This window comes from Berghia stephanieae, chromosome 8 (assembly GCF_034508935.2).
Source record: "Berghia stephanieae isolate SIO BIC M18660-M18661 chromosome 8, UCSD_Bste_1.3, whole genome shotgun sequence".
NCBI lineage: Eukaryota > Metazoa > Mollusca > Gastropoda > Nudibranchia > Aeolidiidae > Berghia > Berghia stephanieae.
Genome location: NC_088367.1, coordinates 29,419,677 through 29,444,817, shown reverse-complemented (window position 1 = coordinate 29,444,817; position 25,141 = coordinate 29,419,677). Strand labels below are relative to the sequence as shown.

The 25,141-nt window shown below is 36.1% G+C and overlaps 1 protein-coding gene across 1 annotated transcript in view; it reads right to left on the bottom strand.

The window, feature by feature from the left end:
• LOC144978482 (dynein axonemal heavy chain 1-like) overlaps positions 1 to 25,141 on the bottom strand; it is a 169,865-nt gene that overhangs the window by 121,277 nt on the left and 23,447 nt on the right. Inside the window, exons 17-30 of the mRNA XM_078924625.1 lie at positions 23,740 to 23,859; positions 22,601 to 22,683; positions 21,056 to 21,197; positions 19,842 to 19,997; positions 18,012 to 18,210; positions 16,747 to 16,859; positions 16,291 to 16,431; positions 14,871 to 15,083; positions 13,384 to 13,548; positions 11,871 to 12,098; positions 11,215 to 11,394; positions 10,217 to 10,395; positions 8,687 to 8,809; positions 6,480 to 6,596 (exon numbers count right to left, since the gene is read on the bottom strand). Of these exons, the coding sequence (XP_078780751.1) occupies positions 6,480 to 6,596; positions 8,687 to 8,809; positions 10,217 to 10,395; positions 11,215 to 11,394; positions 11,871 to 12,098; positions 13,384 to 13,548; positions 14,871 to 15,083; positions 16,291 to 16,431; positions 16,747 to 16,859; positions 18,012 to 18,210; positions 19,842 to 19,997; positions 21,056 to 21,197; positions 22,601 to 22,683; positions 23,740 to 23,859 (2,159 nt within the window). The remainder of the gene's footprint in view (positions 1 to 6,479; positions 6,597 to 8,686; positions 8,810 to 10,216; positions 10,396 to 11,214; positions 11,395 to 11,870; positions 12,099 to 13,383; positions 13,549 to 14,870; positions 15,084 to 16,290; positions 16,432 to 16,746; positions 16,860 to 18,011; positions 18,211 to 19,841; positions 19,998 to 21,055; positions 21,198 to 22,600; positions 22,684 to 23,739; positions 23,860 to 25,141) is intronic.

The window sequence follows — 25,141 nt, the reverse complement described above, 5'->3', positions numbered from 1 at the left end:
TTGATTACCAGTAATCAATAAATCAGTCGAGGCAGACTGATTTTTTGGGATTTATTTTTCTGGTATCTTTCTATCTGCATTGTATGGCATTGTGTCATACACATTTTTTAGGATCTTTAATGTAGAAGTAGTAGGAGTAGTGGTAGTAGTAGTAGTAGTAGTAGTATTAGTAGTAGTAGTAGTAGTAGTAGTAGTAGTAGTAGTAGTAGTAGTAGTAGTAGCAGCAGTAGTAGTAGTAGTAGTAGTAGTAGTAGTAGTAGTAGTATAGTAGTAGTAATAGTAGTAGTACTAATAGTAGTAGTAGTAGTAGTAGTAGTAGTAGTAGTAGTAGTAGTAGTAGTAAGTAGAAGAAGAAGAAGAAGAAGAAGAAGAAGAAGAAGAAGAAGAAGAAGAAGAAGAAGAAGAAGAAGAAGAAGAAGAAGAAGAAGAAGAAGAAGAAGAAGAAGAAGAAGAAGAAGAAGAAAGAAAATTGAGCGTTTATTTGGAGCAATATCCACTAAACGTACTCAATGTCTTTGTCCTCGTCTTCTCGTGTTCAATGTATGTGTTGTTTGCTGCAAGCGAAGGTCCATCAACATTCAATTATGAATTATGAGAATTTCATATGGAATACACAAGTAATGTTACAATTTTACAACTCTAATGTAACTGCACAATGGATCACCAGAAAGACACGTAAGACCTATTTCATACAACATAAGCCATCAGTACAGAGTAATTTTTTGGACAACAGATAGAACAGTCGCGGGTGATTTTAGCCGAGCACACAATTATACCTGAACGAGCAGGCAATTTGTGTGCAGTGCCTTACACAAGGACACAACAGTACAGATAGAACATGCTTCCATTGTCACCATGAGGTCAATAACGTAACGTAAATAACTTGACACCATACTGCTTCATAACTATTGATGTTGATGATGATGATGATGATGATGATGGTGACGATAATCATAGCGTTCTAATACAATGTTATAGGTATGCTGATTCCATACTGTCATCAAAATGTAATAGTGCTTCAGAGCCATTCAGTCCATGGTGCCGGAGTTTATCCTGGTTTCTATAGCGTGAAAAGGACAATAACAATTGCTTTATATCCTTTTCATAGGACGCAAGTCTATCACAAAGTACTTTCCGCCAGATATAACAGACACAGCTACCCAATCACTGTTTGGTGGACTGGGAGGTCAGGAAAAAAATTCGACTGCACTCGGGATCGATCTCGGTATTTTGCGTGTGAAGCGAGTGCTCTACCAACTGAGCTATCTTGACCCCCCCCCCTGCAGTCACCAAGTCTGACCAAAATAGGCTATAAAACATGTAACACAATTATCGCAATATTTTAGGAAAGACAACACCAGTTGCCTACATTTAATCCAGCTGTGTTCTACGAGTTTGTTTGTGTGTCCGTCCGTCTGCCCGTCTTTATTAGTGTCGTTGGTTCTAGTTGCTAAATCAAATACACAAAACAGAAGTCTCTCATCATAACTAGCAAAATTGAATAATATTGACGATGATTCAATAGTCTGATGTCACGTCGCCCAGCAACAGCAGCCATCGTGGTTCTAAACAAAGAAAATCGGTACTTTTTCTTCTTCATGCTGGCTAGAACTTTTCATATGTCTTGTGATCAGAATGTGTAAAAGTTAAAACACGATCAGATTTTTAATGTTTTTTCCCCCTCTGGATACGCTTTTATGCTCGTCGGAGAAACATTTCATAAGGGCGTCCGCCATTGTTCCGTTAGTTTAGAGCCAGTTACTAAGTTACCATGCGCATTACGAGAGAAGTGACATTACGACTGTTGAAGCGTATTTGGATAGTTCGTAAATCGAAAGTTTAGTGAAAGGAAAACACCCGGTTTAACACTAAAACTAGTTACCAATGGGAACCCAAGGATGACGTAAAACCAAAATCTAGGTCTCCTAGTTTTGAATGTTTACACAATAGGAATGAACGGATGTTTTTGTCGTCCATTTCAAAATTTTCCAATCCTAAAAAGCTTGTATCTCAACTAATACTGATCTCTCAGAGTGGTTCTATAGCATAAGTTACACGATTTTTTCATATTCTATGTAATTTTCATTCTTTCAACCCTAATTTGCACAATTCAAGGTTTTTTGGGACCTAATTCCCCCTTCTAATAGGTATTAAAATTTTCCCAACTATCGGGAACTCCTGTGGTGTAATGGTAGCAAGTCTGACCGGTAATCAGAAGGTCTGACGTTCTTGCTTTGTCTGGCACCTTTCATACACGACTTGTTCAGATCTTTATCTTGCACGGGTTCCTGCTCCTTATTTTATAAATCAAATATGATACCAGGCTATGTTTCTAGTGGTATGACCCTCGCTTTAGGATCGGAAGGTCCTGGGTTCGAGCCTCGCTCGGCGCATAGTTGAGTCCTTGGAAAGGACTCTTTACTCACATTCTCTCATTGTACTCAGGTGTAAAATGAGTTTACAGCGTTTACAGCGTTGATTCTGTCCGAAAAAAATTGTAACATCGCCTAACAGGCTGCATGTAAATTGGTGCTGTTGGCCAGGGAGGGAGCCCCTGTAACGGGCTTTGAGCCCATTTAGTGGATATTGCGCTCTATAAAAGCTCAGTTTTTGCGAATATCAGTTCGCAGGTAAGGATTTGAGTTATTGAGAGTTTTTGTCTTAATTCTTTTAGTGCTGCTTCCAAATATACGGCAAAAAAAGTCTATATTAATCTATAGATAGAAAAAAATTGACACCACTCGTCTCTTTGTTATTACTTTTAGCCAGCCATTTTTATGAGTAGTTCTCAATGAATTGTACCATTCAGACTATATAAACAATCAAGATTATACATAGTTTTATGCGTTGGTACATTATATCCGGCGGCGGACGTTGTGGGTTTTTTATTCAAAACGCACGGCATCAATGGAAACAGATTTCTCTCTTGCTTGAAAGCAGCGACAATGTTGCAGCTCACAACATGCTTCTGGGTCACCTTATGGACGCCCATGCCCCCATTACAACTCAAAAATTGTCACAGATTAATCCACAGTGACGTTGATGACTGACGAGGCTAAGGAAACTAAAGCACAACGTCGACGCGCCGAAAGACAGTGATAAGTAAAATGGAATGGAAGCTTCAAGACAATCAACGAAGACAGATAGTGATGACGTTTCAGTTTTCCCCTTTGTTTTTGTTTGTTTTTAAGGGTTTTACGGCGCTTGCAACACATTAAGGTCATATCAGCGCCAGTAAAAAGGAAGACAATGGGATAGTAAAAAGTTCTAGAATTACAATTAAAGCACAAAAGACAAGGTAAGACAAAGAGGAACTGGTTCAAATAGGGGACAGATGTAGATTCCAAGAGCACACCGTCAAAGTACTTCGTTTGAGATCACCTAAAAGTCTCATCCAGACACAAGCACAGGTCCCAACTAAGAGGAACACACTCAAATGTTTACCAATCATATAATATGTAAACTAAACATAATACAATGCATAACAGAGAGATGATTTATAAGGAAAAAGATATCATCTCCCAAAACTATAACTATACATTCGACTGTTTCCCCCTCAGCCAAGGACTCCGACCAAGGTCAGGACAAAACCAAGCAATTTCATTCCAAGACAAAGACAGAAAGCAATTGGAAAACAGATAAGAGGGGATAGAAGACATAGTATGTACCTCCCTGCCCGCTATGGGAGGTCAGGATCCCCACCCATTGTTTTCCCCTTTATAAACAAAACACGATAATTCAAACACCAAAGAGAAAATCAATTTAATTTAATCAAATTTCGTCTGTAGTATTTCATTCATCGGGTTTTGTTGATAACGGGGATACCAAAAACGTCCACATTTTTGATTATATTGAAACTTCTATTCCATTTCCTATAGTTACTTATTCTTTCAAGCATCAAGCAGCATCATTTTCAGTCTCCAGTATTCTCCAAAAGACAATGGGAGAAAAGAGATTTAACGATACATAAAGACGTTTACAAGAGAAAGGTGAAAGAAGTGAAAGATCTTTAAAATAATTCTAAATCCAACCTCTACAACGATAAAGACTTTTCAAACACTTTTAGAGGAAAGCGTAAGAAAGATAATTGTCATCTCTTGAAATTATTCAAACCAAAACATCCCCGATGATGTTAGTCAATAGTTTTCCTCTGACAATGAACTACAAAACGATATAATTTAGTCAAAGTATCAACCAACGCCGAACCCTATTTTAAAAGCTTCAAAGGAGATCACACATTCACTAATTTCTCTCTTGTTTCCAAGGAAATCATCAAATCTATTATAATTTCCTTCTCACGTAAGTCTTGTTGTCTAGATCCATTTCAAATAACCTTTGTTCCGCCACTCATATTGAACCGCTTGCTCTTGTGATAACTAAGATCATAATTCTCTTGGAAGTGATATCGTTCCAAAGTTTTTTAAGCATTCTGGTGTATCCTCATTTTTGAAAAAGTCCAACCTATCTCCTAGAGAATTGAACATTGTTCGTCCTGCCTCTAATTTTCCATTTCTTTCCAAGATATTGGGAAACGTAGTTTTCAACTCAAGGAGAACCTCAACAAATTGATCTATTCAAACTTTGTCAATCTGCATACAGAGAGTACAACAACACAGAGACTGAACTTCAAAAATACTTAGCTATGTATCTGGTGCCGCTAACCAAGGCAATGTCTCTCTTCTTGTATAGCGCGATCTTGTTGCAGCTCGTTCATGTACCTGATTATTGACACATAGTGTCTGTTCCTGTGTGAAATTGTATGTTACATGAGATTTTGTGTCGGAAGTGTGCACATTTTGCTCTTCGATGTGTATTTCTTATGAATATTTAGGTTAATCAGGCTGGTCTTGAATAGGAAACTTAACTGGACTAACTTACTGCGATCTCGTATTGCTTGCCACCAGACGCTTGGCACCCTATAAATCAGGTTCAAAGATTGTAAAAAAATAACACTGCTGGTCTTTTGGGTTTACAGTTGGTCCCTAATCGCGCAGCCTGTTTCTGGATTTTTATTTCTATAATTTCTCAGTATCTGTTTTACATGGCCAACTGCCCCGTACGAAAATTTTCAAAGATTGGAGTTGAAATTGACACCCATCGATGTAGCCAATATTAAGTTATTGTTAGACCGCACCATTTCTATCAATTTAAGACACGAGCATATTTTTAAATATATTTTTTAACACATAGCGGCGTGTAATATAAATATGCATGCCACTTCATCTAGTTGTATTACATAAATAGAATGATAGTTGACTATAATTTGAAGAAGTATAAACAAAACAAAAAAATGTAAATGAAGCGAGGCAACTCTTTATGGACTACACTGTAAAGTAAGTCGTAATAGAGTCGCTTCCCCTCCGACTGCATTTCAACTATATTATGTCTTCCGGGTTGATCCTGTGATATCAATGATTTATATTTTCACTGATTTTTATCAACTGTTTTCCATGATTTAATTTACGCAAGGAAGTAACTACCTCTTGGTCTCACCCTTTCCAATTCTAGATCAACCCATGTGGTTCCACTCTAGAGATTGAGAAATCAGTGATATATATATATATTGGAATTAAGGCATCTGCACACGATTTGCACACGAATATGTTACAAGGAACACGGTGTAAGGAGAGGTTATTTCTGTTTCCACTGCGTCAAACGAGCAATAGCAATTGCTTGCTACCCTTTTGAAAAAGTACTTTTCGCTATATCTTTAACATCCAGCTACCCAATCACAGCTGAGTGGAAAAGGTGTGTGTGTAAAAAGGGGGGGGGGGGGGGGGGGGGAGAGACATCGACTTCACTCGGGATCGATCTCAGTCTCAACTTATCAACTGAGTAATCGGGAACCCGATATACTGCGCCACTCTAGAAATTACTTTTTTAAAAAAAACTTTTTACAATTTGGCCGAAATTTTGTTGTTTTTTTTTTCTTTGTTTTTACTTCAAATATTGGTCAAATGATATTGTCCTAAACTTGTCATAACCTTCATAGCACCAAGCTTGAAGTTAACAAAAAAAAGACACCCCCCCCCCCCCCCCCCCCCCGAAAAGAAAAAAAAACAAAAAAAACAAAAAAAAACTGACAAAATAACTCGAGTTTAAGACGATTTGGTATGCTGAGGGTCGTTTCAATGGATCGATATTAAAATTAAAAAACAACTAATTTTAGTCCAATTTAACTCACTCATCCCTACCACTGACAATCCTGGTATTACTTTTACCCCATTATTATTATATATATATTATATATATATTATATTTTCTTTTTTTTGAGTAACAAATTATAATATGCATATTACCAATGCTACTGTTTTTAATTTCTACATGATCTATAGTCGAGTTAGACCATGTACAGTCCAATTTTTTTTGGTAATCTCTTGTGAGAGTGGAATGCATGTAGGTAGAGGATTAGGGTTGAGTGAGTTTAAAACAAAACAAAAATTGTTTTGCCAAAATACTTCAGACTATAAATTTCTTACCTGTCCGTAAGAGGAGTAATGACCAGCCTGGGTGTATTTCCCAAGTACTCATACCCGTAAGGAAACTCAGCATTCACTGCTCTTTGGTATAAGTTGTTGTCAGATTGCCAGTAATATCTAAAAAAAAAGGTGAGCATTTATATAGCGCGATGACCATTAAACGTCCTCAAGGGTCCCTAGCCAACATAATATTTAACATATTATAGGACGAGACATGACGGCTGTTAGGCGATATCACATTTTCCAACAGAGACAACGCTGTCAACAGCCAAGAACTGATTTTACACCTGAGTACGGTGAGAGAATATGAGAAAAGAGCCTTTTCCAGGGACTCAACTGTGCGCCGCTTAGAGCGGGATTCGAACTAAGGACCTTCTGATCCGAAGGCGAGTATCATACCACAAGTACAAGACCACATTGCCGCACTTTTCTTACGTTGCAAACACTCAGAAATTTATTTTATATGGTTTTTTTATCTCATTCAAATGCGGTGTTTTATTAATCCTTTTTTATAAAGGGGAAACCCAAAACGTCCATTTTATCTGTTTTCCTATATTAAATTGAAGATTACATTCAGTTTCACGTTGTTATTTATGTTTTTTTAGGACAATAGCCATAGCTTCGTAAATAACAGTAACTAAAATTTCACACTTTATGTCAACTTTTACCTCACAAAAAAAAAAGACCTTTTCTACATTGGGTTTACACCGACATGATAACGGTTTTATATGGTGGGTCCGACGTGAGCTTTTTTGCAGGTCTGATAACCCAATTCCTTGTGGGCTCATTGGTGTAATGTAAATCTTAAAAAAAAAAATGACGCAAAATATTGTCCATTACAACAAGGTTAAACTAGGCCCATTATTGTGACCCCTCGTCTCAAAACGGTATTAAGTCGGGATGGACCAGATGCTAAAAAATCAAATTATAGTTAAACTGGTCAACAATATGAAACGTTGGTATTTAGCACAGTAAAATATGATATTCCTTCTCCTCAATAAAGCATTTGAACTCAACTTAAGTATGATATTTCTGACTACAAATTCCATTTTCATTCCGACTTAATACAGTTTTGAGGCGAGGGGTCACAATTGGGTTCGAATGTCAGACCTGCATTCTGCTGTTGTTTTTAAAAACACAGTACCTAAATGCAATGTTAACCAAATACTGTGTTTTTTAAACAAACGACACCATATATTATGTGCACGTCATTCAAACCTATACTGCAGTCGCTAATTTAAATTGAGTTAGCGTTTCCCCCAAGATAATTCCTCCTTTCCTTGGTGAATTAGGAAATAGACTGACACGAAACTCTTGAGGCACAATGTCTTAACTGGATTTTAATTCGAAACCCGCGGCTTTGAATTTGGTTCTATCCGTAACTTGTAGTATTTGAGCAACAACGAATGCCTCATTGAGTAAATTGAGATTCGTTTAATTTACACTTCAAATAACATAGAGATTTTCTAATTTTTATATTGCTGACTTTAAACTTAACGCTCTATGTAGTAAGATTGAAGTCGACGTCACTCATATCTTTGTTATTGTTTTCAGACACCCCCCCCCCCCCCAGTTAGGTGATTAGCTCTCAATAAATCATATCAGTCAGACTATTTTTAAATAAACGTTTAAGGTTACACATATTTTTGTAAGTTGGTACTTCTATCTGGCAGTCAGGTTTTGTGAGTATTTTACTTATACACATAGCGTCAATACAGAGCGTTATATATTTTAAACTCAATTTCCTTTACTTAATTCGTTACGATATAATACTATATGGAAGCTATGAATCACATATGGGCAACGCTGGGCAGAATTGAAGCAATAATATCATTGCGCATTAACCATGGCATACGGCAATTTTTTTTTGGAATGAGTTTTATAAATGTTTATCTCTCATTTCCCTATGTGACCTTAAACTTAAAACTTGAGCGTTCATATTGCGAAATATCCACTAAAGGTGCTAAAAGAGCTTTACAAAGGATAACCCTCACCAGCAGCATATAGAACAAGACATGATGCCTGTTAGGCGATATTACAATTTTATTCCGACAGAGACAGCGCTGTTAACGGCCAGGTACTCGTTTTACACCTGAGCACGGTGAGAGAATGTGAGTAAAGAGCCTTTTTCCAAGGACTCAATTATGCAAACCCAGGACCTTCCGATCTGAAAGCGAGTGTCATACCACAAGACCATATAACCGCACCTTAATTGGCTAATCCACTCAAAAGCGTTGGGGTCTTGCACACTTTCGGTCACCAATGTTTCCACGACATCTCTTGCGTGGACCTCGATTACAATCAGTGCACCAAGCGTCATTCGGCCAATTCTAAAGGAAGTAAGAAGAAAAAAATATATCATTACTTTCATTAGGCGGTAAAAATAATGAAAAGATCGATTTCAGGCTTCAAACATAATCTACAAGGATAAATAAATCGAGTTCGGTATGTCTGGAAGTACCATGTGATAGTGACGCATCCTATCAAAAAGGTAGTAAAATAATTGGTCTTGCGTTTTAACGCTACAGAAACAAGTCAGGGAGACTTCGCCGCTCGATGAACCCAAAGGCTCTGGAGAACTACTTTTTTTTTCTACGTTGGTCATGATTGACCAAGAGGGTCACAAGTCTCGATAGGTACCAGCGTTATGTAGACCGCTTAAACGCTTCATGTACCGCACTTGACCAGGGTGGGACTGATTACCCGGCTATAGTTAGTGGCGACTGTTGTAAAGAATGCTGATGCAAAAAGGACTCCTTACAGGGGACTTGCTCGTGCTATATAGAAATTCGGTTCTACGTGACCTGCTGCTGGGCAACTAAATAATATTATAAGCATTTTGACGCTCATTGAGCAGAGCATCATCATTGTGTTTGAAGACTTTACATTCCCTGTGAACATAGGGCTTCAACATTACATCTCCATCATATTCTGTTTTTTGTCTTCTTCTTCTTCTTCTTCTTCTTCTTCTTCTTCTTCTTCTTCTTCTTCTTCTTCTTCTTCTTCTTCTTCTTCTTCTTCTTCTTCTTCTTCTTCTTCTTCTTCTTCTTCTTCTTATTCTAATTCTTCTTCTTCTTCTTCTTCTTATTATTATTATTATATTATTATTATTATTATTATTATTATTATTAGTAGTAGTAGTAGTAGTAGTAGTAGTAGTAGTAGTAGTAGTAGTAGTGGTAGTAGTAGTAGTAGTAGTATTGTTATTATTTCTTCTTCTTCTTCTTCTTCTTCTTCTTCTTCTTCTTCTTCTTCTTCTTCTTCTTCTTCTTCTTCTTCTTTATCATCATCGTCATCTCTCCTCAGGACATTCCAGTCAATTTCACTTCTTTCTCACAAGACCTTCCCATGAGCGAATTAGTGAAAATGCACTATATATTATAAGCTCTTATATAACGTGGCGAAGTAGCCGATTGGTTAAGGAATTGCACTGTGATCCGGATGGTTCAAGCCCTGCTTCAGGCACTTTCTTTTTTTTTTCTTTGGGCAACATTTATTAAACCCTAAATTTCTCACTTGGACAACATGGGTGATTCCTGTTGACATCAGACATCCTGTTTGATGGATTATCTTTTTTTCCTTCATAGAATGACTAGGCGACGGCATCATGTGATGCCTTCGCGAAAGGGCGTAATTCATCTTTATAAGCTCTTATATATTTATTTTCATCTGTAAAACAAATGAGAATGCTATGATACTTAAGGATAGTCTTTCCGTGTGATTGGTTAGGTTCACACCTCGATATGTCTCTGCGCACCAAATCCCTGAGCCCGTCTAACTGCTCTAGCACCTTGTCAAAGTAGTCCGGCACGATTTTATCTCTGAGCGCCTCTGCCACTTCGGCACTCCAATATGTCTGGCATACGGCAATCACGACCTGACCAGGCCACTTTAGCACCCATTCAGTCCGTGGAATCTAAAGAATGATTTAAAAAATGTTAGATAGGTATGAAAAGAAATATATAGCAAATAGATGTTCCGGCACGATTTTATCTCTGAGCGCCTCTGCCACTTCAGCACTCCAATAAGTCTATCACAAACGGCAATCAAGACCTGACCAGGCCACTTTAGCACCCATTCAGTTCGCGGAATCTAAAGAATGATTTTTAAAAATAGATAGGTATGAAAAAAAAACCAACAAACAAACAAACAAACAAAAACAAAAACAAAATAGATATTCCGGCACGAGTTTATCTCTGAGCGCCTCTGCCACTTCGGCACTCCATTATGTCTGGCAAACGGCAATCACGACCTGACCAGGCCACTTTAGCACCCATTCAGTTCGTGGGTTCTTAAGAATGATAAAAAAAAATAGATAGGTAAGAAAAAACAAAACAAAACAAAAACTAATAATAATCAAAAACCCAAATAGATTTTTAAGAACAGCACCCCGTTATGTGACCAATCGTCTCAAAACTGTATTATAGGTAGATGAACTTGATGATATGAATGGAGTTTCAAGCTTATACTATGAAAGGGTGGGGGGAAGGTCCAGATAGCTCAGTTGTAGAGTACACCCTTCACATGCAAAGGGACCGTAATCAATCCAAGGTGTAGTCGAAAAAGTTTTATGACCCCTTGTCCACCCAGCAGTAGCTGGTACTGTTAGATCTAGCGGAAAGTACTTTGATAGCGTCCTGTCCAAATGTAGCAAACAATTGTTATTATCACCTCTCGACAAAGCCAATGATGACATTAACCTTGATAAACTTCAAAGTAATCACACGGATCTTACTTGATTGTAGTCGGGAAGAGCCAATGCTATGATCTGTCGGATGGTTTCTCTCATCACCCTTTCAATCTCCGAAAGCCAATCTTCCACATTCCCTAACGGGTAAAGGGGTTCGCACAGACCCACCGTCTCGCCTTCCGCTGAATGCATCTCGGTAATCATGTTGTTCTGCTCGAAGGTCAACTGTTAAGAAAATAGAATCATATATGTATAAACATTTCAAGTATAATTATTATTGTTTAACATACAGTACAATAGCTCCTTTTATCAAAAAGTTGAGCACTATTATTTATATTGCTTTTTTTAATTTATCATATATGTAAATGAATGAGATAATGTAGTAGTGGCGTTCATCCTTTGTTGATAAAGGGGAAACCCGAAACGTTCATTTGATCTGTTTTTGTAATTAAATTGAAGTTTACATTCAATTTCACATTATTATTTACTTCAAAATGACAGAGCAGGGACGGATCCCGATATTGTGACAGTCTTTTTTGTACAAAAGTCGTTTTACTTTGTGTTGTATCATTTTTACCCCCTTTATTGTGCTATACCTTTTACATTTGTTTGACCGAGACAAGGTTCTTACTGTCCAGGTACTCATTTCACACCTAGGTGAGGTAAGTAAGGTAAGTAAAGAAAGCAGAGAGCACACCTACCGAAGCTATATTTTCGAAACATTTCCTTAGATGTGGCTGTACAGCCGTTGGATCCTTCGTCTGAGACAGAATCTCCAGCAGTTCATCATCGGACAGAAAGAAGAACCGAGGGAATCTTGACCTTTTCGTTTCCAGGTAATCACTGAGGCCTTTTTGCACGTGATCCAACAAATCGCCGCATTTCTTGAGATCGGCTAGCATCGTCTCGTCAGGACACAGTTTGATCACCTGATGTAGATTAAGTTTTATGGATAATGGATATACTTTTTGACTAGATAAAAATATAGATTATGGTCTTAATTATAGCAATTTCAATTAAATAAAATGTTTTCATTTGGGTAAAAGTAATACTAGGCTGCTAAAAGCTGTGGACTGTAAATAGTAATGAACAAAAAACTGAATAGAATGCCTTCAAAAAAGAACAAAATATCAATCCCTGAACGTTTCGGCTCAAAACTATTCTTCAGTCAAAAAAACAATAAAAAACATTAATACGAGTTCCAATGGACATAATGTCAAAATCAACGGGATAGAGATCCAAGACCACATTTACAAAATTCTACCGTAAATCAGTGAAAACAAACGGATTTCACTTGGGCAGTGCCGGCAAAACAGTAAGTGAGTATTAATATGGGCTTTTTCACATTAAATGTATAACAATTTTATATTTCATAACTGACAAACGCTTTACTGTTTCACATGCAATCCATTTCGGAATTGGGGTTCGAGGTAGAGTTCGAAAATTAAACGAACTCACGACTTGTGATGTTTAATTCAACTCTGACGAGCCCACCCATTCTTAATCATCACTTTGACTTTAATAGTGTTTTATTATAAGTTTATGCATGTATCCCATCCTGTCTCATTTGTTCCGGTAGTCTGTTCTCGTTGGCTTCTCTACTCTTCACGGCGAACAACAACTCAAGCAAAGACCGGAGCAAATGGAGGGAAACTGTTCAGTCCTTTGTCGCCTCCTGGTGCTGACATAATTAAGGTAAGATGGGGTTATTTTTTTTATTTTTACTTTTATTTATTATTTATTGTTTTAATCTATTTTTATTTTCAAAATCAGTTTTCTTTATCGCTCCTAACATCTAAATACGAGCGAGCACGTGTCTTCATACCTACATCCCTCATTAATTTTCTATTTATTTCTAATTCCATTGTATTTATTTTCCAACAACAGTTTACACGTTATTATATTTCACTTTCTATACTGCATTACACAGTTCCTCCCCGCCTCCCCTCTTTTCACTTAATTAATTGCGCACCTTTTAGAAATATCTATTGTTCTATTTTAATTCGTGCCTCCTTACAAAGGAGCATACTTTTTCCTGCCCATCAATGGTTTTGTTTATTCATCTGAACAACACTACCACATTATAAACATTCATCTGTAGTGTTTCATTCATCCTGTTTTGTGGATAAAAGGGAAACCCGAAACATCCATTTTCTTTCTGTATTCGTATATTATTAAATTGAAGCTTACATTGAATTTCACATTGTGATTTACCTGAGGGGTAAACTTGGCATTTCGCATGAGCTTTCTCCAGATCCGACTCATCGTTTGGAATCGAGAGGCTTCAGTCGGCAGCTGTTTCGTGATGTCATCAGAACTAAATATAGGTTCGAGGTAAAGCCATGAACGTTGGACGGCCATGCATGATTCCATCACTTCCTGGAATTTTGAAACAAATTCTATTTTGAGGATGTCATGTGATAATTTATATTGGTTTATCGGGGAAGGGGTGGGGAAGGTGTGGGTGTGTTGGGGGGGGGGGGGGGTGAGTGTTGAGCCATATCCACAAATTTGTCATATTCTTGAGAACTTTGAAATTAATGTTGGTTTTTATTTTGTTTTGTCTATATTTTCTTTTTTGAAAGAAATTACATTCAATTTTATATTTGTTTTTAAGTTACATATGACAAATAACTCAATGATTTTTTTTTAAAAATTGCTTTAATTTCATTATCACGATAATTTTCATCGCTGAGATCTGACAGGAAAAAAACAAACAAACTTTGAATACATAATATTCATAGAACGATCTCAGCGTATGATTAAATTAGTTTTCAGATTATTCACCATTTTAACGGGAACTGCTTTCATGGGATATCCCTTAACAAGCAATTTATTGAAATTTGACATGGAAAATAGGCTTGTTTTGTTTTGTTTTTTTAAAGATATAGAATAGGGTAACAACGGAGAAATGTGGAATACAAATTTGTCGATAACCCGACTAGATAGCCTACTCTTTTCATAAATTATTATTATATTATTATAATATAATATCCGGGCGAGTTAAAAGTTGGAAATTAAATTTATTGTCCAAAATATGAAGGTTGGCTTAAATTTGAATGTTTATATTTCTTAAAACGTTTTTTTTTAAACAGGACATTTTATATTACTTATAGTTTTAAGCTCAAATTCACTCAATGTGCGGCTATGTGGTCTTGTGGTATTACACTCGCCTTCGAGTCGAAAGGTCCTGGTTTCGAGCCTCGCGCTCGGCGCATAGTTGAGTCCTTGGAAAAGGCTCTTTACTCACATTCTCTCACCGTACTCAGGTCTAAAATGAGTACCTGGCCGTTAACAGCGTTGTCTTTGCCCGAAAATTTGTAATATCGCCTAACAGGCGGCATGCCCCGTCCTACATGTTAAATGTTGTTGTTGACCAGGGACCCTTGTAAAGCGCTTTGAGCATATTTTGTGGATATTGCGCTATATAAAGCTCAATTTCTTTTTTTAAGCTCAATGCATTCTAATCGATTCCCATCAAAACGAAAACCTGGTTGAGACGATTGATCAAATTTAGGGGAAAAAAGAAAAAAACGAATACTTACGTTAATTTCATTATCACGATAATCGCTTATATGTGACAGGAAAAAAAATTAATACATAATATGTATCGAATGATTTAAGCGTAAAATGAAATTAGCTTTGAAAATTCTTCAGCTCATTTTAACGGTTACTACTTGCATGGGAAAAAAAAAGAATACCTGCGCTAATTTGAGGGTGGCCTCCCATTCCGCAATTCTTTCCTCGAAGGGTTTTTTGTAAGGCGAGAAGGTCATGGCTTGTGTCATGACGATGTGGTCGTCGATCTGCTGGGAAATCTCCTCCCCTGCCTTCAGCATGTACGTGCCCGTTTGTTTGTAAGGCATCACTTCAAATTCTACCTGCTCCCAGTCTGCTTCCATTTTGTTCAATGACTAGAAAAGGAGAAGGGGAGAGCAGTTTGATAGAGTTTGACTATTTTCTCTAAGAATAAAATAAATAATCACTAAAGCTTTTCTGGAGAGCAATATCCATTGTATGTGGTTAAAGCGCTTTACCGGGGAACTATACAGAGCAGCAACACTTAACTTGCAGGACGAGACATGACACCTGTAAGGCGCCATATTATAACTCCCAGGTTCTCTTGTGTTACGGCCCGCATGTATTGTCTCTTTTGTCTTATGACAATGCGAATACCTGAACGCTCTATAATCAACCCGTAAGAGTATTAGTGAGCTAATAATACGAGTCTCGTCCAATACAGTTGTATTGATCCTTTTATTAGTAAGATGTACGTATAGTTTGTCGAAAGTGCATGTGGTTTGTTGAATAATTGTAAGGCGTACTTTAAGCATATTTGTTGTTTTTTTTTTTTTTGTTGTTTTTTTTTTGTTCTTTTTTTTTTTTTTGCTTAGCCTTACGGTACCTTCCCAGACTGGGGCTGTGAATGAAAGCTGCTGTATACAAATATCAAAACTTGTATGGTACTTCTGTTGGTGGTAAAGTTCACAACTAGCGTTTGGTCTAGTATCTACCGTGTTATTAGTCATTCTGTATCCAACCATCATCCTGTACACACGTACCTTATGTTAATGTAATTTAGTAAACGGTCTATACTGAAACAAGTTTGTTTCGTTGTTTCTTGGAATTATATCTTTAATTAATGAATGATTTAAGAACACAACAGAAACATAGGACGCCTTGGATTCAGAGATTCAAAAATATGGTAGAGCAACACTCAAATGTCTATGCTTTATCAATGAAACATACATATTTTCATTTAACCCTCTCCTTACCAAACCACATTAAAATCGTCACATTCGTTACGATATAACCAAATGTTTTCGTATTCTAATTACGTTTGTACATAACAAAATTCTAAATATGTAAATGTAAAAGCTATAAAATAACTTGCAACTGTATTGGAGCAATCATTTTGCAGATCAATATAATGTATAGAACGCACTTGTTGCTTTTCTGTTTGAGCAAGAAAAATCTATTTTTGTGATAGGTGGGGGTGAAGGGTCAGGAAAAATTCAGAAAATGGTGGTAAGGAGAGAGTTAACATGAAATGCAGGGGACTGGATCAGGTGCTTAAGACATTCACCCAAAAGAGAAAAGTTACAACCCAGAATTACTGACTAGTTCTATGGCGTATTCTTTGGCAGCAACGTCTGATATTTTAGAGATGGGTTCCGTGAAAGCGTCTAGGCCCATTTCTAAACATTTGGTGAACGTGAGTGTAGGAGAAGGGCGGAGTTTCTTATTACAGGCATCTGACAACTGAAAACAAGGAAAATGTCAATAAAAACTTTTAAAATATGCAGGTTCATAAAGCGTATTTAGGCGGTTTCAGGATTAAGATAATGGTTTGTGGGTTATGGTGCCTATTATGGCGATGATGATGATGATGATGATGATGATGATGATGATGATGATGATGATGATGACGATTATGATGATGATGATGATGATGATGATGATGATGATGATGATGATGATGATGATGATGATGATGATGATGATGATGATGATGATGACCATGATGATCATGATGATGATGATGATGAAGATGATTTTGAAAATACAATATCTCACAAGTTCCCAATGCCTATCTTTCAACCCAGGGTTAGTCATGGCCTGAATGAGAGGAACGTACGGTTTGAATGCTTCTATATTCGATCTTATGGTCACCGCCACCTCTTGAACGGCTGTGGAATAGCAGAAAGTCCTTTATTTAATCCCTTGCCTTAGATGATAAAGCGGAATGAAATGAAGTGCAGAACGAAAAAAAAAAAAAAAACAAGACAAAAACAAAAACCAGAAAACAAAATAACCAACCAAAAAAAAATAACATGATTTAGTTTTAGTTTGAAATTATACATTTTTTCAATTGAGCTTATATATAGAGCAATATCCACTAAACATGCTCAAAGCGCTTTACAAGCGATAACTGGCCAACAGCAACAGGTAACATTTAGGACGGGACGTCTGGTAGGCGATATTACAATTTTTTTTTCGAACAGAGACAGCGCTGTTATCGGTCAGGTACTCGTTTTAACATGGATACGATGAGAAAATGTGAGTAAAGAGGACTCAATTATGCGCCAAGCGAAGCTCGAACTCAGGACCTTCCGATCCGAAAGCGAGTGTCATACCACAAGACCCCATAACCGCACATTTAAGTAATGAAAGTTTCGCTTACATATTATGTTACAAAATGATTACATTATTCTCCAAATATTTAAATTGTATTCCAATACTAGAACAGGATAAAAAGAACAGTACCATACAGAGCATAAAATATATAATAAGATAAATCAATAAGTCCCGTAGAAAAAGGGTTAACTCTCTTCTTACCAGCCATTTTTTAGGATTTCCCCCAAAACTTCACACCCAACTAACACAAAAAAATAGTTTTTTAATCACTCAAAAACAATAGCAGTAAATTTCTTCCGGTACATAATTTCTTTAGCAAAACATGCTCTACAACACACTGTTCATTTTCTTTAAACTTTATTATGTACAAAAGAAATTCGAATAAGAAAAATATTGATTGTATCCTAACGAATGTGACGATTTTCCTGTAGGTGATATGGAGAGGGTTAACCCTCTCCTTACCAACCACAGGAAAATCACACAATTTTAAAATCAAATGTTTTATTATAGCTATAAAAACGCGACACTGCGTTGTAGAGTTCATTTTGCTGATCAATAATATTATGCATATAGACTGTATTTGTTACCTTTCTGTTTGAGGAAAAAAACAACATATTTTTGTGTTGGGTGGGTGTGATATTTTGGGGAAAATTCTGAAAATGGCTGGTACGGAAAGAGTTAATGAATCATTGAATTGGCGTCACCTGGAATACTCGCAAAGAAGCGCGAGAATTTATTCATGGTCTTGTAGGAGTCCGTGACACATCGTTCCACTTCTTCGGAATTAATGGCGGACAGCGGGTCGGACATCCATCCTTCGTGCCATCGCTGCCAGTCAGAGGCCGTGATCCACAATTTACGGAATGGCTCAAACTCTTTGGTCAATTTCCCAAGGCGGGCGTACTAAATATATATATATATATATATATATATATATATATATATATATATATATATATATATATATATATATATATATATATATATATATATATATATATATACAAAAGAAGGAAATAAATTAATAGATTGATGACACGTTTCACATCTATAATTTTGCGCATTATCATGATCAAAAAGCTCAATACGCTTTTAAATATGCTGCACATAAAAGCCATATCGATTTAGATTTCCATTTCATAAGGACAAAATATTATTAGTAATAACTAAAAGTAAGTTAGCAGCATTGTTGCACTATTCATCAAAGCTTATAGCTAGATATTAATTTTATTTATTAAAAAAAAAAAAAAAATTAAACATGGTCGTTTAGGATACCCCCCCCCTTTTTTTTCTCTCTCTCTCTCTCTATCTGTCTCTCTCTCTCTCTCTCTCTCTCTCTCTCTCTCTCTCTCTCTCTCTCTCATATCTATCTCAAATTCTATGTGTGAGTTTGTGTGTGGGATTGTTGCATTTACTTCCCACCTTCGGGTCCAAAATGAGAACTTAGCCGGTAACAGGGTTGCGTTTTCTTTGTCGAAAATAATTTTAATATTGCATTACCTTTATACCATGCTTGAGTAAAGCGTTTGAGCACGAGTGATGATGTTCTATACAAAAAGCTAAGGAATGTCTTGCCGGGTGGTGGGGGGGGGGGGGGGGGGGGCTTCTTGTCTTGGTTGGATGTTTGTATTTTTGTTGTTGTTTTTTTTTTTTAATCTTTTTTTTTTTTTTGGTATTTTATTCTAAATCACTGCTCCGACTTTAAACCTTGGATCTAATTTAGGTCGCGTTGGAAGCCCAAGCGTTTGACCACGTTGACAGACTCTCACAAAAGGTCAATAGGTCAAACGGTCCGTAATTTCATCCTATTGTTTAGATATATTATTATGTCAATACCGACCAATAATTAATAGATACCACTGGGGAATTTAATCACCATTTTCATTGAAATAGCTCTAGTAAAAAAAAGCGATTGGTTAACTCACACTTTCCAACCCATCAGTCAAGAGTGCTGAATATCGTAAAATGTATTGAAGAACCAAACAAAATAAAAATAAAAAAAACACAAAAAAAAAAAAAAAAAACAAAAAAAATCTCCCTGGTCTAAGTCACACAACACTTTGTAAATGTCATTTTTTTGTTGTTGTTGTGTTTCTGATCAATAGAAAGTTACAATTACCAAGATGTTTAAAAACAAAAAGGAGGCACGCAACTTTACGACATTTGGACCACTGAGACTATAAATGAGTTATACGTTATGTGGTCAAGTGGTATGACACTCGCTTTCGGATCGGAAGATTCTGAGATTGACCCTCGCTGGGTGCCAAGTTGAGTCCTTCGAAAAGTCTCTTTACTCACATTCTCTCACCGTACTCAGGTGTAAAATGAGCCCCTGGCCGTGAACAGTGTTGTCCGGTAAAAGAATGTAATATCGCCTGACAGGCATCATGTCTCGTTCCACATGTTACGTGTTGCTATTAGTCAGGGACCCCTTGTAAGGCGCTTTGAACACATTTAGTGGATATTGCGCTATTTAAAAGCTCAATTATTTTTATAGGTTGATCCAATAGAACTAAGTGCAAGGGATTTCTTACACTGGTGGGCTTCATCTTGAAAAGTTTTTCACGACTGTTGTACAACAAGGAGAGGTCCTGGCATTCACGTAGATTTTTAGCCATACGGCGCATCTCATTTGCATATTCATGAACTTTTCCCAAATCGTGAAACTCTGCCATGGCGGCAACACTTATCTGAAAACAACAACAAAACGAATTACTAAATCTCTGTCCTTTTCCCTCCTATTCTTGCTGATAATTTTACTCTCCTCTTTCTCCTTCTCCTTCACCCTCATCCACATCTCCATCGTAATAATAATAATAATAATAATAATAATAATAATAATAATAATAATAATAATAATAATGATAATTATAATAGTAACAATAATAATAATAATAATAATAATAATAATAATAATAATAATAATAATAATAATAATAATAATAATAATAATAATAATAATAATAATAATAATAATAATAATAATAATAATAATAACAATAATAATAATAATAATAATAATAGTAATAATGATAATAATAATAATAATAATAATAATAATAATAATAATAATAATAATAATAATAATATATAATAATAATAAGAAGAAGAAGAAGAAGAAGAAGAAGAAGAAGAAGAAGAAGAAGAAGAAAAGAAGAAGAAGAGAAGAGAAGAAGAAGAAGAAGAAGAAGAAGAAGAAGAAGAAGAAGAAGAAGAAGAAGAAGAAGAAGAATATCAATAATAATGATAATAATAATAATAATAATAATAATAATAATAATAATAATAATAATAATAATGATAATAATAATCGTCATCATTATTATCATCATTATCATCATCACCATCATCAGCATCATAATCTTCTACTTTGCTTCTTCTTAGGAGAGGAGCACAGAGGGGAAGTCAAGGAGGATGAAGACGGCGGAGAAGGAGGAGTAGGAGGAGGAAGAAGAAGAAGAAGAAGAAGAAGAAGAAGAAGAAGAAGAAGAAGAAGAAGAAGAAGAAGAAGAAGTAGTAGTAGTAATAGTAGTAGTAGTAGTAGTAGTAGTAGTAGTAGTAGTAGTAGTAGTAGTAGTAGTAGTAGTAGTAGTAGTAGTAGTAGTAGTAGAAAGAAGAAGAAGAAGAAGAAGAAGAAGAAGAAGAAGAAGAAGAAGAAGAAGAAGAAGAAGAAGAAGAAGAAGAAGAAGAAGAAGAAGAAGAAGAAGAGGAAGAAGAAGAAGAAAAGAAAAGTCATTTTCCATCATACTTGGGCGTTGTCAATGCGTTCATTGAGAATGAAAGTATCCGAGTCAAGCTGCTTCAGGTATCTGTCTTCATCCGCTTCAAGAATCAGGAATTTCTTGGCTACCATATCCTCCATCTTGCTCGGCCAGGCAATCAAATTCATTCTGAAACACATGACATTCCAATTTAAAGATCTTAACAAGCGAATATGAAAGGTTCCAGAAAAAAAGAAACAAAAATGAAAAATACAAGAAAAAAAATCGCAATTGATGTGTGATCGAACTTCAAACCTCCAGATTGCTGGCCAGACGTGCATTCCAATTTCAACGGTGGTTGTTATAATGGTAACATCGACGACGACGACGATGATGATGATGATGCTGATGATGATGATGATGATGATGATGATGATGATGATGATGATGATGATGATGATGATGATGATTACGACGACGATGATGATGAAATCTGAATGAGAAAACTAATGGTTGTATTGTAACAAACTAGGGTTAAAATTAGGCTTTTCCATAGCAATCTTTTCTTGCATTTCCTACGACATCGCACTGCATGAAGATGATTATGTCAGAAAGCCGTCATAATATGTGGCCATCTGCCTCAAAATGGTTTTATGCTGGGATGGATGATTCAGATGTTAAATTTGAATTCTTAATCAGAAATAGTGTAAATGTTGCTGCTCGAAGCTCGAAGAAATAAATAATAATGTGAAATTGAATGAAAGCTTCAATTTAATTACAAAAACAAATCAAATAAACGTTTCGGGTTTCCCATTTATAAAAAAAACAGGATGAATGAAACACCACATTCATCTCTGTGGTGTTTCATTCATCCTGTTTTGTTGATAAAGGGGAAACCCGAAACGTTTATTTGATCTGTTTTTGTAATTAAATTGAAGCTTACATTCAATTTCACATTATTATTTATTTAATCAGAAATAGGAACACCGGAATAACCTTATGATTATCATTATTAATTGAGGACAAGGAATACCGTTTCATAAGGTGACAACATACGTGTCACATTTCGTGACATTTCATCTTTGATCTCACTGTTTGGCCTCTGGTTTAATGCAACAATGTGGTCTTGGGGTATGACACTCGCCTTCAGATCAGATGGTCCTGGGTTTGAGTCTCGCTCTGAGCGCCGCATATTTGAGTCCTTGGAAAAAAGGCTCTTTACTCACATTCTTTCATTTACTCAGATTTATAATGAGTACCTTGGCTGTCAAAAGCCTTGTCTCTGTCGTTTAAAAATTGTAATATCGCCCAACAGGCGTCATGTGGCGTCCTAAATGGTAAATGTTGCTGTTGGTTAGGGTACCCTTTTTAAGCGCTTTGAGCACGCTTGATAGATATTGGTAACAACAAGAGATGAGTGAGTAGGAAAGTGCCAGAAGACAATAGGAAATAAAAAAATTTCGCGGCGGTGATGGGGTTCGAACCCGCGACCTTATAGTTATTGCTCTATAAAAATGCGCTATTTTTATTTCCAGATTGAGGTGGTGAGTCTCACGTGATAATATAATAAAGTATTTCGATGCGCCACTTACTTGGCAATATAGTCGTCATCCGAAGCATTGTAGCAGTGATCATCTAGAACGGTAAAGTCTTGCATCAAAATATTAATTCTCTCCTGGTGGCGAAGCAGGGAAATGATTATTATAGCATATAGCAATATTTTTTACGATAAAATAATAATGATGACAATGGCTTTTGGATGATCATGATGATGATGATGGTGATGATGATGATGGTGATGGTAATGATGATGGTGATGGTGATGGTGATGATGATGATGATGATGATGATGATGATGATGATGATGATGATGATGATGATGATGACGATGATGACAATGTTTGGCGTGTTCAGCGACATTTTATAAAGTAAATTACAGGTTATGTGTTAGCATCTGATCCATTCCGATAACATGTCAGTTAGAGGCAGTAGATTATTTTTTACAACTAGTGGAGAACCAGAGAAATTTTTGAGGAGAAATAAAGGCTATCACGAATAGGCATTCATCTGTTTTAATTATAATACAAATGAATTGTGGAAATTAACATAGATCGAGACGAATCTTTTAAGTCATCAATAATCAAAATCGACCCCGTAATAAAGACTGTAGGTAGGCGCAAATGAATCTGGTAACAAGGTGGCCAGATGACGATTTGCATCCCGATCTTGAGTCCACGGGTGATAGAATTACACTTAATTGTAAGAAAAAGGTGTCCAAGTTACTCGTAGCTATATCAATCTGCAAAAAGTAGTTTTATTATTTTTAGATTTTCAGTAATTCTGTGCTGCTCGTTAGCAAAATTGAACATGGGGTGTTGTAAGGCACAATTTTGACCCACATCCCATATTATTTTTAACACCTTCCTTACCACCTATTTGAAAATCGTCACTCACATTCGTTACAATCTAGCCAACATTTTTCTTATTCTGATTTCTTTTGTACATTATAATATTTGAACAAAAATGTTTGCTATAGTTAAAGTATATCAACACTGTGTTGAAGAGCTCGTTTAGCAGAAAGAAATATGTATAGCAAGAACAAACAGCTTTCGTGTTTGAGTGAACTAAATCTATTTTTGTATGGGTTGGGTGTTTAGTTTTGGGGAAAGTTCGGAAAATGGCCGGTAAGGAGAGAGTTAAAGAATAGATGTTCAGATTTTCCTCAACTCACCCGATATTTATCCAGACTGCTACACAGCCCATTAATCCATTCTCTGAGGGTGAATAAGGACTCAATACAGTTAGGTACGTCTGAAATGGTCGCCATCATATCACGAAATTCGTCCGTCAACTGCAGGTAAAAAGCAAAAAGAATGAAAACGAATTATCTGACCCACTGCGTCGAATCGTTATAATGTCGTAGTTCGCTATTTTCAAGGGTTTTACGGTGCTTGAGACACATTTAGGTCATTTCGGCACCAGTGAAATGAAAATAAATTGATTTACTATTAAAAGCATACGAGAAAAGTAAAACAAAGGGGAATTGGTTCAAATAGGGAACAGATTCAGATGTAGATTCCAGGAGCACACTATCAACGTACTTCGGTCTAAGATTACCTAAAAGTCTCATTTAGATACTATCACAGGATCCCACTTACATTATTCATTCAAAACAACAAATATAACAATACATACTTGAAAGATGAAATTAACATCTCCCAAACCTTGTAACTATACATTGTACTGTTTCCCTCTCAGCCAATGACCTCGACACAAAGCAATCTCATTCCAAGACAAGGACAGAAAGCAAGTTGAAAAACAGATATAGCGGTATAGAAGACATAGTAAGTGAACTCCCTGCCCACTATGGGAGGTCAAGAACCCTACCCACTGATGTAGGAGTGAACAAGATTCTGAACACTGAAATTAAAGTTAGAACTGTTGGAATAACAACATTCGAGACCTACGCAGTTTACGGAGCAACATTCATTCATTCTCCATGGAGCATTTCCATTCAAATAGCTTTAATAATCTAGAGCTCAAAAATCAATTTTCAAAAACTGGGTCATCCCACATAATACGGTGAGACAGGTACCGCACGTATGGAACAATTCAATGATAAAGTTTCGACACGTTTAATTTAAAGGATAAATCAGATTATACCCAGTAAAATAATACCGCCATAGTACCACCATAGTAAAACAATACCAACATAGTAAAACAATACCAACGTAGTACCATCATAGTAAAACAATATAACTATACTACCACTGACACTTCAACTTCCACTATTCTTATTGTTCTCATTACTATAACAACAACAACACCAACAACAACAACAACAACAACAACAACAACAACAACAACAACAACAACAACAACAACAACAACAACAACAACAACAACAACTACTACTACTACTACTACTACTACTACTACTACTACTACTACTAATAATAATAATAATAATAATAATAATAATAATAATAATAATAATAATAATAATAATAATACTTCTACTACTACTACCACCACTTCTACTACTACTAAGACTACTACTAGAAGATAGGCATTTATATTGCCCAATATCCAGTGATAAATGTTTCTCAAAGGACTTTACAAGGGGTCCCAAG